Genomic DNA, 14,028 nt, shown 5'->3' with positions numbered 1-14,028 from the left:
CTCAGAAACTGAATTAGTTAAAGATTGTATGATTAAGTGGGCACAAAATTTTGAAGAACCAGTGATGTTGGAAACATGGGAAAAAATTTGGGTTCAGAATGTTAAGTTTACACAGTCGCAGAATTTGAGGGAAAATTTTTATAAAATGTTTTATAGATGGCATTTGGATCCTAAAAAGTTGTCATGTATGTACCCTAATGTTCAGCCAAAATGTTGGAGATGCGAATGTTTGGATGCTACGTATTATCATGTATGGTGGACCTGTAGGAAAGTTAAGGCTTTTTGGATAAAAATTTGGTGGGTCATGCAGAATGTTTTGAAGAAAAAAATTCAATTTTCTCCACAATTGTTTTTATTGGGTATAGTTAAGGGTTTTACACGGGGTGAAATAAAACTAATATTGTATATGATAACAGCAGCAAGATTGTTGATAGGTAAATATTGGAAGAATGAAGCTTTGCCTACTATCGAGGAATGGACTTTGAAGATGGCCAGTTTTGCAGAGATGGCGAAGATTTCAGCGTATTTAAAAGATTGTTCACAAGAGACTTATGAATAGGAATGGAAAAGGTGGATAGAATATGTTCAGAACAAATACCAAACTAGAAAGTATCAAATAGCTTTTATTTGAAAATAATGTATTAGAAATATTTTATCTAAAGAGACAAAGAGGAAAAATTATATAGGGGGAGGGATGGGTTCAGGTTTATATATTAGTGTTATTAGTTATGAGTATGTAATAGGGAAGTCTGGGGAGGGAGGGTTAGGGAGGGTTAGGGAGGATGGGAAGTTTGGGGAGGGAGGTGGGGGGGTGAAAAAAGGGGTGAAAATGTAATTGAAAAACTTTTGCAATAAAAAAAAAAAAAAAAAGAGAGGGCTGAAAAGCACTGTGAAGCGGTATATAAGTCTAAGTGCTATTGCTATTGTTGTGCAACCCATTTTCTTTCCAGCACATGACAGGAACACTCAGGGAGCCACCTTGACATGCACAATAGCCGGGGCTCTGGCTACTCTGTTCCCAGGCCCAATGCAGTACATGTTCCCCAACCTGAGCTCTTCCAAATCTTTGGGGGAGAGGAGAAGCAAAGCCCCTGCCTTGTCTGCCAGTTACGCCCTTTCCTGCATAAGAAGGCTCTCTTTTTGGTCACTCCTGTTCTGGCCATCTCCCGTTTGGACTACTGCTACATGCTCTACATGGGGCTTCCCTTGAAAAGTACCCAGAAGCTTCAGCTGGCAAAAAAAGGGGGGTAGGTGAACAATTTTTGGCATCCAAAGAAGGGCACACATAACACCTCTGCTGCATGAGCTGCACTGGGTGCCGGTCTGCTTGGGGGTCCAATTCCAGGTGTTGGTTATGAAGCCCTACAGGAACCGATTTCGTCCCATTACATCAGCCCATCCCACACAGGCAGGCAGGGAAGGGAATGTTATGAAGGTCTGGGAAGAGAGCCTTCTCTGCCGCTACCCCTCAGTCCTGTGGAATATTCCCTCCCCCGAGGTGAGGTGGACACCCCCCACCCCCCGTTGGCCTTCAGAGAAGGAGTGAAAGCCTGGCTCTGCGGCCTTTCTTGGGGCGGGCGGATAAGCACGGGGCCGTGCTTAGACCCCTGAAAGCCCTCCCTTCGCCTTTTCAGTTGATTTTTAACAGGGCTTACTTATTTTTGCCTCCCTATAAAAGAATATAATTTAATTCTTACATTGTAATTTTATATACTGCAAATGAATAAATAAAAAAGCTGGTGTGAGAGGCAAAGGGAGCCATTTTGGATTTAATTTTCTTTTAACTGTATTTTAATGTCTATATTATATATTTTTTAATCTTGGCTGTTCACCGCCCCGAGTCCTTCGGGAGAGGGGGCGGTATAAAAATTTAATAAATAAAATAAAATAAAATAAAATAAAATAAATAAAGGGGACCGAGGGGTATCCATCCAGCAGCTGCCCAGATGAGACCCTCTCCTTCCCCAGGAGCCTCTCCTCTGCTTGCCAGGGATCAAAGCTTTCAAAATCAGGGGGGTAAATCTTAATGTCTTTGTGATTTTTGTACGTGCAATAAAATCTCCTTTTGAACACCTGGTTTAGCACCCAACCCCACCAACACGGACCCCCCAGCCAGCTTCTGCAGTGTTAGCACTTCCTCCTTGCGATTCCTTAAAAACACAACTCACCTCCTCGCAAAAGATGGGGTTTGATTCATAGCCACCCACAGAAAGGGCATCACCTTGGAGACGCAAATACACGGAGGCATCGTGGTCTCGAACATTCGGCATGTTCTAAAAATACCCAGAGAAAAATCAGTGCTCAGCCTCAGAAAGCCTCCCAGGTCAGCATTTTCACTGGGAGGGGAGCTCCCTCGTCCACCTCCTGTCCCACACCTCACACCCAGGAAGCCAGAGGTGAACGACGCCGGGGGGGGGGGGGGCAAAAGCAAGGTGGCCCCTTGCTGGCTGCAGACCCAGAGACCCACTAATCTCAGGTCCCATGGAGGATCCCTTCAGCGTTTGGCCCACTGTCTCCCGTCCTGTGGCCTCCACTGAGGCTTTTTCCTCTCTGCCCTCCCCTCTGGGAAAGAAGGGCAAAGGGTCCTGGGGCCCCTCTCCACAAGCACCAATGCTGTTGCCTTCTGAAGGAGCCCCTGCTAACGACCGGTTGCTCCTAAGGCCCAAGAGGCTCCCCTCCCTGGGACCAGCGAGCAAGGCTGGGGGAGCCCCCCTCTCTCCTCAGGGTGGCTGCCAGGATTCTAACCGGGGACTCCGGGAGCCACAGGGCAACCCTGAAGGGCCAGGCTGGGGAAGGCATTCCAGAGCCCTCCAGCGCCTCCAGAGTTGGCATTCCTAACCTTCAACTGAGAACCTGTTTCTGGGTCTCCCTTTTTGCAGCACTGGGCAAGATGATTGCTTTTCCACATATCTCCCAAAATATGTCTGGCAAGTTTAAACCCAAGCAAGGAGCACAGGAGTCCTGCCTTGGCCATGCAACCTTGGGTAATGAGGAAGACCCATTGTCCCAAGGCTGCTGCCAGGAGGATGTTTTACGGCGCATCTACCTAAAGCTGCTGGCAGGAAGTGAGACCTAGTGCATGAGAATGGACAAGAAAAATAGAATACTGAATAACAGAGTTGGAAGGGACCTTGGAGGTCTTCTAGTCCAACCCACTGCTCAACGAATGGTTATCCAATCTCTTCTTAAAAATCTCCAGTGTTGGAGCAACCACAACTTCTGGAGACAAGCTGTCCTCACTGTCAGGTTGCTTCTCTCTTTGATTAGTTTCCATCCATTGCTTTCAGGTGCTTTGGAGAAAAGGTTGACCCCCTTTGTGGCAGCTCCTCAAATATCAGAACACTGCTATCATGTCACCCCAGGCCTTCTTTTCACTAGAGTACATACCCAATTCCTGCAACCATTCTTTATATGTTTTAGCCTCCAGCCCCTTTCTTATCTTTGTTGCTCTCCTCTGCACTCTTTCCAGAATCTATATGACAGCAACCAAAACTGGACGCCATATTCCAAGTGTGATCTTACCAGTGCGGTATAAAGCAGTACTAACACTTCGCATGATCTTTATTCTATCCCTCTGTTAATGCAGCCTAGGACAGCACTGGCTTTTTTGGTGGCTACAGCACACTCTGGCTGATATTTAAGTGATTGTCCACTGGGACTCCTAGATCCCTCTTGCAGTTACTGCTATTGAACCAGGTACCACCTATTCTATACCTGTGCATTTGGTTTGTCTTGCCCAAATGTAAAATCTTGCTTTCCTTACCACTGAATTTCACTGCATTACAGGAAACTCTCCTTCGTCAAACCCTCCCAATCTGGGGCCTTGCAGAGCTTCCCCTGTGGAGGGTAAACATGGGATCTGGCTCTCCCAGTCCCAGGTCGATGTGCCACCCATCCCGAGGCCACAGGCTGAAGCTCTGCAGGGCCAGGAATGCCCTCTCTGCTCTTCACACACACCCCATGCCGTTTTTGTGGGAATCCTTAACCAGCCTTGGAGGGACCTCTAGTGGCAGAACCTCCATCTCTGTCTTCTGTGTTGCTCATACCACATCATTTTAGGCTTTGACGCCAACAAACTGACATGTGTCCAGAGGAAAACAACCCAGGTGACAAAAGGGCATGGAAGAAAAAGATATAAGGTTCTCAGAATACAGAATAATAGAGTTGGAAGGGGCCTTGGAGTCTTTTAGTCCAAGCAGAGGGTTCCCTGCTCAAGCAGGAGACCCTGCAGCATTTCAACAGAGTCAAGTTCGCATGAAGAATTAGTAGTGCTAAGTAGTGCTTAATACTTGGAATACTGCATCCAGTTTCATAGAAACTGGATTTCATAGAATTTTAATGGAACACTTTCTGATTTTATATGCTTCCAAAATTCTGTGTAAATGCTAGAGCTATGGTATGCTTTACATTTGAAAAAAAATATTCCTGCAAGCAAGGTTAAGTATGAAAACTTCTTCCTGCTCAGTAAATAGTGGAAGCAGACAGGAAGCCAGATGAATAGACAGAAAAATTCAAGTTCCCCCTTTGCCCCCCAGGAAGCCTCATGGAGTCACATTTATAGTTCAGGGAGGGGTGGCAACCCTACCCTGAGAAGGAGGGGAGATACTCTGAGCTGCATGTGCAATGAGTGTGACAAGAGGGGTGTTCTCCCACTGTGCAAAGATGCTTAGAATCAAAGGAAATATCTGAATTGCTCACAGCACCTGTTGCTCCTGCCCCACCAGGACAGAAACTCCCCCAAGAGCCCCCCTCCCCCTCCCAGGACTGACCTGGATTCCCTCAATCTTCTCTGTCACCACATAGGCATGGTGCATGGCCACCAAGGGCACCTGGACGCCAGCCATTTCCCCCAGGGCTTGGGCCCACACACCTGTGGGAGAAGGAAAACAACTGCATCATCCAAAGGGCCTGTGGAGAGGAGAGGGCTTGGCTTTGAAGAGGAAGCCAGAGCAGAAGGAACCTGCCCAGATAACCTTTGCAAGCTCATAATGTCATAATGTCAACTCGCAAAGCATCCCAGGCCTGCTCTTGAGTTGCCATAGGCAAGGGGGATGGGAAACCAACAAAGCAGCATGGCACCGAAAACAGAAGTACATTCTAGACATATCTCTCTCAAGGCTGTCTCCCAGGGTTACCCACAGTGGCCAGAGGGGAGTGATCTCTACAGCCCGCAAAATTGCTCCATTGGCAAATGTGATTGATGACACACCCTGGGGGGAGGGAGGAAATAGGGTCATGATTGGGGTGTAAATTACACGGGGTCAGAGTTGGCTTTACTTGAGAGTAGGACAAGAAGTAGCAGATGCAAGGAGAAATCCAACCTAGAACTATGGAGAAATTTCCTGTCGGTGAGAACCATTAATCAGTGGAATGGTTTGCCTTTACAAGTTGTGGCTGCTCCATCCCTGGAGGAGGTTTTCAAGAGAAATCATTTGCCCAGAATGGTCTAGACTGGGGTCTCCAAGGCCCCTTCCAACCCTGTTATGCTATGTTCTATGTCCTTCAGGACTTCTTGGCATCTTGCCATCGTCACCAAACAGCTGTGAAGCTTCTTTCTTTCCCATTTCATTTTGCACAAATTTAAAGACAACAGTGATCAATTCAGCCTCCACCACAGATTCTGGTTCTTCACAGACCAAGCCTTCCATGCAGCAACCCAAACTAAACAGTTGGTTCTCACTTTTTTTTGATAAAGAGCTCAGAGATGGGCTCTTTAGTTTAGATTTCCATAAGAAAAGGAAGCTGCATGTGGACTTCAGATCTCCATCTCCAGCAACAAAAGAATTGATTTTGGGGAAAAGATGAGGACTAATGAAGGATCTGACTGTTAGCTAAAGGGGCTATAAAAGGTTAGCATGGATTAAATAGCTCCAGTGGCTGCTGAAGATAGCTGCCATTTGGTTTCTATCCAGAGTAAAGTTAAACCTCAAATGTTTTAACCTTAAAAGGATTTATGATCTGCCCAGTAAAACTGAAGAAAATTCAGAGGAGCATTCAAAGGACATTCCAGAAGAAGAAGAATGCTGAGGAGAGCATCCGGAAAGCCCGTCCAAAAGGCCAGAAGACACACGGAAGTGCAGAAGCTCAAGGTTTCTCTCTCTAAGGATCTGCAGCCAACCCAAAGTTACTTGCCAACTCTGTGGATTGTGAGGTATGGGAGAATAGCATAGCATAGCATAGCATAGCATAGCATAGCATAGCATAGCATAGCATAGCATAGCATAGCATAGCATAGCATAGCATAGCATAGCATAGCATAGAATAGAATAGAATAGAATAGAATAGAAGAGTTGGAAGGGACCTTGGAGGTCTTCTAGTCCAACCCCCTGCTCAGGCAGGAAACCATATCCCATTTCAGACAAATGGTTATCCAATCTCTTCTTCAAAACTTCCAGAGTTGGAGAATTCACGACTTCTGGAGGCAAGTTGTTCCACTGATTCATTGTTCTCACTGTCAGGAAACTTCTCCTTAGTTCTAGGTTGCTCCTCTCCTTGATTAGTTTCCATAGTAATGATCAGCACAGAAAGGGCATAGATGCAAGAAACACGCCTCTGTTAGGCTCAGTTCTGGAAGGATTTCTTGCATAAGAAACAAAAGTCTGGAGGAAAAAAATGGGTTCTTTGCCTGGTTAGAAAAGGGGGAGCAAGCTGTCCCACATAAGTTTGCAAGCGAATCAGCAGTGCTGAAGCTGGATAAGCAAAAGTTCCTGTTGCTCTGATGGGACTTGGCTGGTACTGCAAACCGAATATAGAGAAAAGCAAGCTGCAACTTATGCAGCCCTGCCTGGACAGACACATCATGGACCTCCCATGTCCATAACCCATGAAAACCCTCCTGGGACTACCCTTGGCATCCTTGGCTTTCCTCAACTGATCCTCCATGTTGACCCCCTCTTCTCTGTGGCAGCCCCTCAAATATTGGAAGACTGTTTGAAGAGTATCTGGAAGCTTCAGCTGCAAAATACAGTGGGGCAGGCTCCAGAGCAGGGGTCTCCAACCTTGGCAACTTTAAGACTTTAAGCCAGCTTTGCTTCTCCTGACACGGAACCCAACGTATCCCAGTTCTAAACTGGCTAAACCTGCATTCAGACTGCAGGAGTCCCAGCCTATCTTTCGCCAACTGGGTGCCTTCCTTACCACAGCAGTTGACCACACAGGACGTCTGGATGGCTCCCTGTTTCGTCAGCACAGCCGCCACCCGTGGGACCCCAAAGTCATCTGTCCTGACTTCAATGCCAGTCACGGGGCAGTTCTCAATGATCTAGAAAAACAACCGGACAAGAGCCTTAAACAGGTCCTGCTTGCCTGGTCTGGAGTCAATTTCAAAACAAGTAACCAAGTAATCCTGATTCTGTGATGATCCCTGCATGGTTCAGAGGGAATCTTTTCCTCAAATATCTGGCACAGGATTTGTGGCGGCTCACAAATGCTCACAATGCCTTTCCATGGCTTCTGTAACTCAGAAAAGTTGCTACCAGAATCCTGCAGATCTTTTGCCACCGCAGACTGGCGAGGTTCTCCTCCTGCACTGACCCACCTCTGGGCATCCCTGCTGCTAAGAGGTAAGAGAAAGGGCTTCAGACTCTCGGGAGCCTCCAATAACTCCTATGGGTACAGGTGGTCCTTGACTTATGACCGGTTGCTCAGTGACCATTATTTATTTATTAATTATTTATTAATTAAATTTCTATACCGCCCTTCTCCAAATAGGACTCAGGGCGGTGCACAGCCTAAGTAAAAACAGAGCATACAAAATTTAAAAAACAGTATTAAAATAATTAAATATGTTGGCCGTAAATTAAAACAACCCAATTTAAAATCAATTTAAAATTTAGCTCAAGCCAGCCCAGCTAGTTGAAATAAATAGGTTTTCAGGGCCCAACGAAAAATCCGGAGGTCTGTTATTATACGTAACTCTGGGGGGAGGTTGTTCCAGAGGGTGGGCGCCGTCACAGAGAAGGCTCTCCCCCTGGGGGTTGCCAGCCGACATTGTCTGGCGGACGGCACCCTGAGGAGGCCCACTCTGTGCGAGCGTACTGGCCGGTGGGAGGCTATTGGTGGCAGAAGGCGGTCTCGTAAGTACCCCGGCCCTAAGCCATGGAGCGCTTTAAAGGTGGTCACCAACACCTTGAAGCGCACCCAGAAGACCACCAGGAGCCAGTGCAGCTCGCGCAGGAGAGGTGTCACATGGGAGCGCCTTGTCGCCCCCATAATCCCCCATGCGGCCGCATTCTGGACCAGCTGGCACCTCCGGGTGCACCCCAGGGGGAGCCCCATGTAGAGAGCGTTGCAGTAGTCCAGGCGGGAAGTGACTAGTGCCTGAGTGACTGTGCATAGAGAGTCCTGATCTAGAAAGGGGCGCAACTGGTGTATCAGGCGAACCTGATAAAAGCTCCCCTGGCCACGGCCGTCAAATGATCTTCTAAAGACAGCCGTGCGTCCAGGAGGACGCCCAAGTTGCGAGCCCTCTCCATGGGGGTGAGTGATTCGCCCCCAATAGCCAGCGATAGCATCAGCTGGCTATATCGGGATGCCAGCAACCACAGCCACTCGGTCTTGGAGGGGTTGAGTCGGAGCCTGTTTCTCCCCATCCAGGCCCGCACGGCCTCCAGGCACTGGGACATCACTTCAAGGGCATCGTTGGGGTGGCCTGGGGTGGAGATGTACAGCTGGGTGTCATCAGCGTACTGATGGAACTCCACCCCGAAGCCACGGATGATCTCACCCAGCGGCTTTACATAAATGTTGAACAGAAGGGGCGAGAGGACCGACCCTTGTGGCACCCCACAAGCAAGGTGCCTCGGGGTCGACCGCTGCCCCCCCGTCAACACAGATTGCGACCGGTCAGAGAGGTAGGAGGAGAACCACCGCAGAACGGTGCCCCCCACCCCCAACCCCGCCAACCGGTGCAACATGATACCATGGTCGATGGTATCAAAAGCCGCTGAGAGGTCTAACAGGACCAGGATAGAGGAGCAACCCCTATCCCGAGCCCTCCAGAGATCATCCACCAACGCGACCAATGCCATTTCCATGCTGTGCCCAGGCCGGAAGCCGGACTGGAGCGGGTCTAGATAGACAGCTTCATCCAGGTACCAGGGAAGCTGTTGCGCTACCATACTCTCAACAACCTTCGCAACGAAGCGAAGGTTGGAGACTGGACGATAGTTAGCCAAAACAGCCGGATCCAGAGAGGGCTTCTTGAGGAGGGGCCTCACAACCGCTTCTTTCAAAGCGGCCGGCAGGACCCCCTCACTCAAAGAAGCGTTAACAATCTTCTGGAGCCAGCCTCGTGTCACCTCCCGGGAAGCCAGTACCAACCAGGAGGGACACGGGTCCAATAAACATGTGGTCGCGTTCAGCCATCCCAGGACCCTGTCCATGTCCTCGGGAGCCACAGGATCGAACTCCCCCCAGATAACACTCTCAAGACCTGCCTCAGTCATCCCGTCCGGACATACCCAGTCAGAGGCCAGCCCTTCCCGAATCTGAGCGATTTTGTCATACAGATACTGCACAAAGTCCTCAGCTCGACCCTGCAAGGGGTCATCCCGCGCTTCCAGATGGAGGAGGGAGTGGGTCACCCTAAACAAGGCGGCTGGGCAATTATCTGATGACGCGATAAGAGCGGCAAAATAGCTAGATTTCGCCGCTTTTATTGCCACTAGGTAGGTCTTAATATGAGACTCACCAGTGTTCGGTCAGATTCGGAGCGGCTGGTCCTCCAACTACTCTCCATTAGAAGTTACAATGGACATCTCCCCCCCCCCGAGCTACTTATGACCCGGTTTCAAAGTTCTGATGTCTGTCCTACCCCTAGGGTGACATGATTTTATTTATTTAGAAAATGTATATAGTCGCCTTACTTGCTCACAGCAACTCTAGTTGGCTTACAAGCAATAAAAACACAGTATACAAAATATATATAAAAAATAATAAAAAATGCATTTTGGGTGCTTGGCGAGTGGCTCACAGGGACACCTAACCACAATTTGTGACTTTGTTTTTTTACTGGAAACCAGTGTTTCCACTAAAAATCGCTTATTGGTATAATGTGTTGGCTTAATAACCACCGCAGAAAGGTCACAAAACCATGGCATGGTCACATGGTAAGCAGCTTAATGACCACCAGAATTTACAATTGTACTTCCAGATTCAATTATGGTCATAAGTCAAGGACCAATCAAGGGAGGCATATCGTTCTACAGGAGAAAAGCAGATATTCCCACAAGATGCAGAAGGGGCAAGAGGCAGCAATTCAAAAGACAGGTGGAGGGGACTTGGGGGGAGAGAGGTGCCTGTGAAGCCAGACCTTGCAGAACGTGTGATTCACCTGGAAGGCAACAAGGAAACTCTCTCCTGCCGCCCCCACACTCACTTCTGTCCCTGGGCAATAAGAGCCATCATTGCTTGTTCCACTTAAGAGGTGGCTGGAACAATCCCTGCCTGCCAGACCTACGCTGGAGAAAATGGAAGATGGGGGTGGGGGTGGGGGGGGCTGTCTGTCATTGTTGCCCTCTGCCGCTTCTCCAAATGCTTTGCTGGCCAAATTAGGTCCCTGTCAGCACTTCAAGGTTTTCCTAGAAAAGCTGCACATGGAGCTCGTAGTTTAGGTATGGTTGAGAGCCCCCCAGGATGCCCCCCCCATGAAGTCCGGTTGCAAAAGGGCAAAGAGGACCTTCTCACGTAAGAGCCACAGTGGCGCAGTGATTAGAGTGCAGTACTGCAGGCTACTTCTGCTGACTGCCAGCTGCCTGCAATTTGGCAGTTTGAATCTCACCAGGCTCCAAGCTGATCCAGCCTTCCGTCCTTCTGAGGTGGGTAAAATGAGGACCCAGATTGTTGGGGGCAAAAAGCTGACTCTGTAAACCGCTTAGAGAGAGATGGAAAGCACTGTGAAGCGGTATATAAGTCTAAAGGCTATTGCTATTGCTATCATCTCTCCCTAAGGAACTCAGATGATCTCACCGGTATCAGGCAAGTGGCTTTATCTCCACTCTTTCTCTAAGGCCACTTAAACGTTTTAAATGGCTCAAGGATCTTACCAGAGCCCCTCGGTTGCTGGCTGCCCGGGTGAGGCAAGTGCAGGTCCCAGCAGGATCCATTGTGCCATCCTCTGGGACGTAGAGGGTTCCGTAGAGGTCATCCACATTCATCAAGGGGTAGAGCTCTTTGGTTTCCTCCGGAGACAGGACGTGCGATTCAATGCCGAAAACTTTGCCCAGCTGCAAAAGAAGAACCAGAATTTCCAATATTGTTTTCAATAATATCAAATATTGTTCCAATATTTGAGGGGCTGCCACAGAGAGGAGGGGGTCAGGCTGTTTTCCAAGGCACACGAAGGCCAGACAAGGAACAAAGGATGGAAACTGAACAAGGAGAGATTCAACTCAGAAATAAGGAGAAATTTCCTGACAGTGAGAGCAATCAACCAATGAAACAGAAGTTGCCTTTAGAAGTTGTGGGAACTTCATCACTGGAAGCTATTAAGGAGAGACTGGACTACCATGCGTCAGAAATTGTGTAGGGTCAGTAGTTAGCCAGGGGGTTGAACTAGATGACCTAACAAGGTCCCTTCCAACTCTGTTAATCTGTTGATTTCCAGAGCAGCCTCCAAAAGCCTCCAAAAGGAGCCACATAAACAGGCAGGAAAGCTACAGAGACCTTGCCCGGCACAGGGCAGGCAACCCTGGAAGCCCTTCAGGATAAAGTCTGCTCCAATGGTGGCCAGCCAGATGGGCTACTACTGGCTGCAGGCAAAGTTTCCCAACCAGGGGAGGCCCTGGCAGAAATGGGGCCGCTTCCTCTCTGGGGCTTCCTCTCTATCTTTATCTTTATTCAAATTTCTATACCGCCCTTCTCCTTTCGGACTTTCCTCTCTGGGGCTGCCATCTCCCAGTGGACTCAGAGAGGGCCTGCAGGAGCTCCAAGTCCTGGCTGAGACTGGCAAGGGAGCTGCAGGCTGCAAGAGGTGCCAAGCAGGTCAACCAAGCTGGCAACAGCTCCTTTCCCAGAAAGAGAAGAGAAACGGGAGGTGGGGTGGGGGATGAATCTCTACACTCCTCAGAAGCAAACTCTGAGATTTCCTGGCATGCAAAGAAGCTGCTTGACACATGAGGCACAGAGGATGAGGCCATTCTGGAATCGCAGACTACATATTGTCTCCTTCCTGTAAGAACTTCCAAATGTACCTGGCTATCCATCAATGAAGGATGAGCTGGATGGGACCTTGGCCCATGCTGAGTGCCTGCTGCTGGAGAAATTGGATTCAGAATGACTGTGGCACATCAGACAGGCCTATTTGTAGAGGAGTCAATACTGATGCTCTGGGAACATCATAGCTAGCTCCTGCAAAAGGATCCAGAATCTGGATCCTAGGGAGTAATATCATAGGGAGTAAGCAAGATGACTTCAGTACGAGACACGTAGGAACCCTTCTCTAGGCAAAAGGGGCTCAAACATGTTTTAAATCCAGAACATCCCAACACCATTCAAAAACAGCCGACCTGACAGAGTTGGAAGGGACAGTGGAGGTCTTCCAGTCCAACCACTCACAAATGGCTGTCCAATCTCATCTTAAAAACCTCCAGTGATGGAGCACCCACAACTTCTGAACAGAAGTCGTTCACTATTTGAATTGTTCTGTCAGGAAGTTTCTCCTTAAGAAGGGGAGGAAGCCCATCACAAACTGGTTTGCCAGAATCTCAGTCAACTGAGGAGCCTGAGTGGCGTAGGAGGCTAATCCAGCTGCCTGCAATTACTGCGAGTTCAATTCTCACCAGGCTCAAGGTTGACTCAGCCTTCCATCCTTTCTAAGGTGGGTAAATTGAGGACCCAAATTGTGGGGGCAATAAGCTGACTTTGTATAAATATACAAAAGTATGAAGGCTATTGCTTAGCGCATTGTAAGCCACCCTGAGTCTCTGGAGAAGGGCGGCATATAAATCAAATTAAAAAAACAAATAAACTGAGTTTTAGCCTTTCTGTGGAGTTGATTCCTGGACTTTTTACCTAGTAAATGTACTAGGAAAAACTTATTGGAATCACACCATTCCCTTTCTGTAAGCACCATTCTGATCCCTCTTATATAAACCAGCCCTACCTCCCCACTGTGTGCTTTCAGAAATGGGACCCTTCTAGTTAGCCAAGGAGGATCTGAATCCTATCGTTTTCTCCATGAAGAGATGGATTCTATTGAATTCAGAGGTGAATTAGTGGCCTGAACTACGGGCACCTCCATCTGCCCACAGGAACCTATTTTAAAAGAGACACAAAGGCCAAAAGCACAGAGTCAGAAAGAAGCAAAGGGACAGATGGCCAAAGCTGCTCAGATCATTTAAGGAAGGCCAACATATAAGGAAGAGGCGGCTGTTGAGAAGGATCTCCAGAAAGGACCAGAGAGATGACGCCAACACTCAAACAGCAGGCTGGCGGCTTCCTACTTACTGACATGAGCCTCTTGTACTCATCCAGTCTCTGCTTGTTGGAAGCAATGAAGAGTCCCCCATTTTGGATCCAGCCTGTGTGAAGGCCCGTCTCTTCCTCCAGCTCCCAGCTGACCACATTGCGGGTATGAGTCAAGAGTTCCACCTCCACATCACTCGGGCGCAACTGCCACAAGAGTCCTGGGGAAGGGGAAGGCAAGGACAGAAGGCCATGAAGACACAACTGGGTCACAAGCCCACAAGGTTTTCTGAGGGGGTCCCAAGAGAGTAGCATTTCCTTGAAATTCCTTTGCTTCCATTTATTGCTCCCAGGGATTAAGGGAGGAATTTGGGAAACACCAAGTGGGACCAAGAGCCAAACCAGGCACTGCCCACTCCCTAGAGTAAAGTTATTTTTTCACTGATTCCAGAAAATGGGTGTCCTAAAGCAGGGGTCTCCAACTTTGGCAACGTTAAGCATGGTGGACTTCAACTCCCAGAATTCCCCAGCCAGCTTTGAAGTCCACCAGTCTTAACGTTGCCAAAGTTGGAGACCCCTGTCCTAAAGGAATGATACACACTTTATGGGCCCAGTGAAAAGACT

General features: G+C 48.5%; 1 protein-coding gene across 7 annotated transcripts in view; it reads right to left on the bottom strand.

Moving 5' to 3' along the window:
* Positions 1–14,028, bottom strand: part of SARDH (sarcosine dehydrogenase) — a 68,853-nt gene that overhangs the window by 39,574 nt on the left and 15,251 nt on the right. For all 7 annotated transcript variants that reach the window (XM_070955542.1, XM_070955543.1, XM_070955541.1 and 4 more), the window contains 5 exons: positions 13,447–13,625; positions 11,046–11,225; positions 7,138–7,261; positions 4,770–4,870; positions 2,169–2,273 (listed from right to left, as the gene is read on the bottom strand). In XM_070955542.1, coding sequence (XP_070811643.1) covers positions 2,169–2,273; positions 4,770–4,870; positions 7,138–7,261; positions 11,046–11,225; positions 13,447–13,625 — 689 coding nt within the window. The remainder of the gene's footprint in view (positions 1–2,168; positions 2,274–4,769; positions 4,871–7,137; positions 7,262–11,045; positions 11,226–13,446; positions 13,626–14,028) is intronic.

This window comes from Pituophis catenifer, unplaced genomic scaffold (assembly GCF_029215685.1).
Source record: "Pituophis catenifer annectens isolate HBS135680 unplaced genomic scaffold, rPitCat1.0.hap2 SCAF_17, whole genome shotgun sequence".
Classification (NCBI taxonomy): domain Eukaryota; kingdom Metazoa; phylum Chordata; class Lepidosauria; order Squamata; family Colubridae; genus Pituophis; species Pituophis catenifer.
The sequence above is the reverse complement of the archived record's forward strand: the minus strand, read 5'-3'. Positions and strand labels throughout refer to the sequence as shown.